General features: G+C 43.1%; 1 protein-coding gene across 1 annotated transcript; it reads right to left on the minus strand.

Moving 5' to 3' along the window:
- Positions 1–326: 326 nt before the first annotated feature.
- LOC306774213 (homeobox protein engrailed-1a-like) lies at positions 327–3,844 on the minus strand. Its single transcript, XM_079264204.1, has 2 exons — positions 3,047–3,844; positions 327–961 (listed from the first exon to the last, which is right to left on the minus strand). The coding sequence occupies exons 1-2, from the start codon at positions 3,579–3,581 to the stop codon at positions 642–644; spliced, it is 855 nt and encodes a 284-aa protein (XP_079120330.1). The 5' UTR covers positions 3,582–3,844; the 3' UTR covers positions 327–641.
- Positions 3,845–4,264: the final 420 nt, after the last annotated feature.

The following is a 4,264-nucleotide window of genomic DNA, read 5'->3' on the forward strand; positions in this document are numbered from 1 at the left end:
AAAAGGCGAAACGAGTCCATGAAACAAGAACTGACGGAGACTCCTCCTGAATCTCAAAACCAAAATCTTATTTAACCCACAGCCGGTGTCTTATAGGAAGAATAAAAGCTCCTGTTACTGTGCTCACATGGATGTTAAAGCCATAAATAACTATCATAATGTGATGTTTTTTCATTTCCTAATATTTAGCGAACGGATGAAAAAAACCCAAAAAAGAATAATTTAGTCCGTTAACCATTTTTTTTCATTTTATTTGATACTACATGTGAACATATTAAAATCTTTGGCTTGTTTTGAGTCTGATTTGTTGAAGGAAAATATGGCGCAAACATAAAGGGAGGGAAAGGGGGGGAGGACAGAGGAGCACCTATAGAGCCAGACATCCTAAAAACAGACTGGAAAGAACCGAATGAGAGATGAGCCTGAAATCAAATATACTGTATACAACATGATAACTGTGGCTATATAAACTTTAATAACGATCGTTCATTTATATAATTATGTCCATATACTGTTACCATAAACAGAAATCTGTGTTTTAAATAGCCTTTCCCAACTTCCAGTTCTTTTTTTTTTTTTTTGTCTTTTATTTCCAAAAGAGTGAAACGGCGGCCCCGTGGGGAAAGTGTCCAGGCCCCCCTCTACTCGCTCTCCTCCTTGTCCTCCTGCACGGTGGTCGTGGAGTGGTTGTAAAGTCCTTGAGCCATGAGCTGCAGGGCCAGGCCGTTCTTGTAGCCGCTGGCTTTTTTAATTTTAGCCCGCTTATTCTGGAACCAGATTTTGATCTGGGACTCGTTCAGGTTGAGTTCCTGGGCCAGAGACTGTCTCCGCTGCTCCGTTATGTAGCGGTTCGCCTGAAACTCGGTTTTCAGTCTCTGCAGCTGCTCGGCCGTGAACGCTGTCCTGGGCCGCTTGTCCTCCTTGCTGCTCTTCTTCTTTTTCAGTTTCCGTGTCCTTGGGCCTGGTGTGGAAACAACAATGGGAATAAAATATTTATTCTAAGGCTGGAGCAAGGACACGGAGCTTTCATCTCCAGCTCCTATCGACCGAGCGTCTCATTGATGACTGATGATGGCGCTTCATTATTCGCTCTGTATGCTCAAATGTAGGTCAGCAAACTGCCTGGGTGTGAGTGATTTGGATATTATCTGCTACTCAGAAGCCTGTCCGAAAATCTAAACATCTTACAACCAACATGAAGGCGCGAGAACAGCCTCCAGTCTCTCCAAACTGCTTCCAAACAACCGCAAAAGAGCCGAAAAACAACAAAAAATGCGTTTTTATTTACATTATTTACACAGCGAGTTAAACACACCACTGGATAATACAAAACACGACCGCGTTAGTAAGTCACCAAATAAAAGCTTCAGAGATTCATGTCTAATGGAGTTTATTAGACCAGAACGCGTGATTATTAATTAGCAGCAGGTGCGCGCGCTAACGACTTTCTTCAATGCGGGAGAGAAATGGGCCAATCAGAGAAGAGCACGCGCCTGCATTCAAGAGCAGCGACACACAAGCAAAAATAATAATAATAATAATAATAATAATAATGCGCCGATTTGGTACGTCATCACGTCACAAAGCGCCGCCATGACGGTTTAGTTAAGTAAGTTGCCTCATAGCTGCACTTCACAGGTCTACAACATCATGCCCCCCCCCGCCCCCCAAATCCAACCAAACTTACACCTAGTTATCTATACAGGCCGTATATCTTGACCTAACAGAGGTCACGCGGCTCAGAACCAGCCACCCGTCCCTGCTCCAACACACTTGATCCCAAATTAAATAGCTCCAGCATCTGGTCAGCTTCTGCACAACAACCCACTAATTTCAGCGTTGATGCTGCAGAACATCTAAAAACTGCAAGTCAGTGGCCATAAGGGACCATGTCTGCTTTAAGAAGCTAAATAACGTGAAACTGGGAGTTAAAGGGATTCACGCGCTCTTCTCCTGGAAGAAAGCGCCGTGCTTTAACCTACCAACAGGCCCAGAAAACTTTATGTGTAACAAAATACTCTTTAAAGAGGAAGCGGAGAGGCCTCTGACTTGTACTCCAACACACAATGAGCAAAAACCCCATTAAAACCAGTGTCAACATGTAGATTTATAGCTTTAAACACATAGAAATACTCCAAAAATCATAAACTGGACTTGTTTTGTACCCTGTATTTACATTTATTACCAAACCTTTTTTTTTTTTTTTTTTTTTTAAATTCTTTTTGCCATCGTACCACTTCAACAAAACAAAACATAAAGTCATAAATATAGCATTAAATAAATAAATACATTCAGTTTTTTTCTCCAGCTTGTCATATAATAAAAGATATATGAAAGCTGAAGACAAATACAACTTAAAACGTAGAATTTATTTAGAATATATTTCCTGTGGCGTCTAAATGGTGGAATAAGAAGAAAATAAAGCATTTGGCATTTTGGCATTTCTAAATATTTAGCAAATGACTGACATTACGTGGTTGTGTTTCCAGTGTCAGCTGTGTTTGGGTTTTTTTTTTTTTTACCACAAACAATTTAAATAAGAAAGCTTTTTTATTATAACAGTCGTTATAGTAAAGATCTGAGCAAATATAAACAACACGGATGAAATCAGGGAAAGTGTGTTGTGCCGCTGTGTCGTTGTGTAGTCTGGTACAATGACAATAAAGGCTAATACGTTTTATTATATTTTGTCCTAAATACTTTAAGCACAACGATTACAAGCAATAAATTACATTTTCAATTATTTATCACTAATAATTAGAAGAAACTATTAAAAATTAATACAACTAACGATGTACTTTATAGTGTTTTAGAGGGGTAACGGTTTTTATATTTAACATATTCTTGTTTAATATTTTTGTTTGAATAAAAATATCGAAGAGAATATTTAATATATCGACATATTTGTCAAAAATCAGCCTATTTACATTGTAAACATCAGCGTTTTCCCTTTTTTAATACTTAAAATATGTCTCAATCCACAAATAAGTAATTAAAAATGCAAAAGCAGATGTTGTGGGTATTTCGGGGACTACTAGCGTCTTACCAGATGAGGGTCGGTCCGAGTAGCGCGTGCAGTAAACCCAAGCGGGCCACAAGAGCGGCTGGCTCTCCTTCGTGACCGGAGGAGACGCTCCGTTGTTGCCACTAATAACCACAATAGACGAGGGGCTGTCCGCGTATCTGCCGGTCCCGTTGCTCGCCGCTTCGCCTTGTTTCGACGAATTCTGCTTGGACGACGGCGACGAGGACGTGGACGACGAGGACGAGGGCGACGAGGAGGTGCTGTCGCTGCTGCAGTTGGAGTCCAAGCAGAGGCTGCCGGTGTGCGGCGGCCTCCCCCCCAACGGGTTCACGTTCTCCCGGCCCGGCGTCTGGCTCCGCTCGCGGCAGCCAGACTCCTTCCTGCAGCCGAAGTCCGGCCGGAGGATGTTGTCTATGAAAAAGTTCGTGGTTCTGTGGGCCTGCTGAGCGGCCTGGTGGGGTAAGATAATAGCAGGGGATGGGAGGTTCGGCGACAGGGACATGCTGTCGTCCTCGGTCGAGTCCCGGCCGCTGTTGGGCTCCTTGCGCTCTTCCATCGGTGGAGATGGAAATCTCAGCCTCTCCACGGCAAATTCCACTTGTTGCTCACTCTCTCCCGCCCCTCTTCGATATCCAATTTAGACGGGCTTCATATAGAAAAAAAAACCACAAACAAAAAAAGCAGCTTTATCGCCAGAATAAATAGCAGGGTTGATCTTTAATATCGCCTACTGTCGCGACATGGTTCCTTATAGTCTAAGCCTGCATCGCCGACAGCTCCGCGCTTCTCCCCGGTGCAGCATAATATCTCTGTATTCCCTCTTCCCAAACTCTCCTAAAACCGTTCTCCCCACCCCCCCACCTCCCCTCTCTCCCCTCCCGGTCTGTGTTTTTTCCCCTTTCTCTTACACCCAACCGGAAGCACGTGTGCGTGAACGCACGTGCAGTGGACCAATCAGGTCGGAGTTCGTCCCTGTCACGATTGACGACGTCCAATCGGAGTTTGGTTGCTCGCTGGTGCAAGCAGGCATGCGCGCGCTCGGAGCCCGCACAGCTGGATCAATAATGCAGAAGAGCACGTGCACGTACATAGCAAAACAAAAACAATTGTTATGAACCTAAAATATATAAATATCAATTTAAATCTAGTTTATGTAAACCAGCCTCAACTTTAATATCAGAAGGGTTTCAAATCTGCTAATAATGTGCTAAAGTTTTGCTTTTGTAGAGTAAATAAAGT

This window comes from Telmatherina bonti, assembly GCF_933228915.1.
Source record: "Telmatherina bonti genome assembly, chromosome: 24".
In the NCBI taxonomy this organism is placed as follows: Eukaryota; Metazoa; Chordata; class Actinopteri; order Atheriniformes; family Telmatherinidae; genus Telmatherina; species Telmatherina bonti.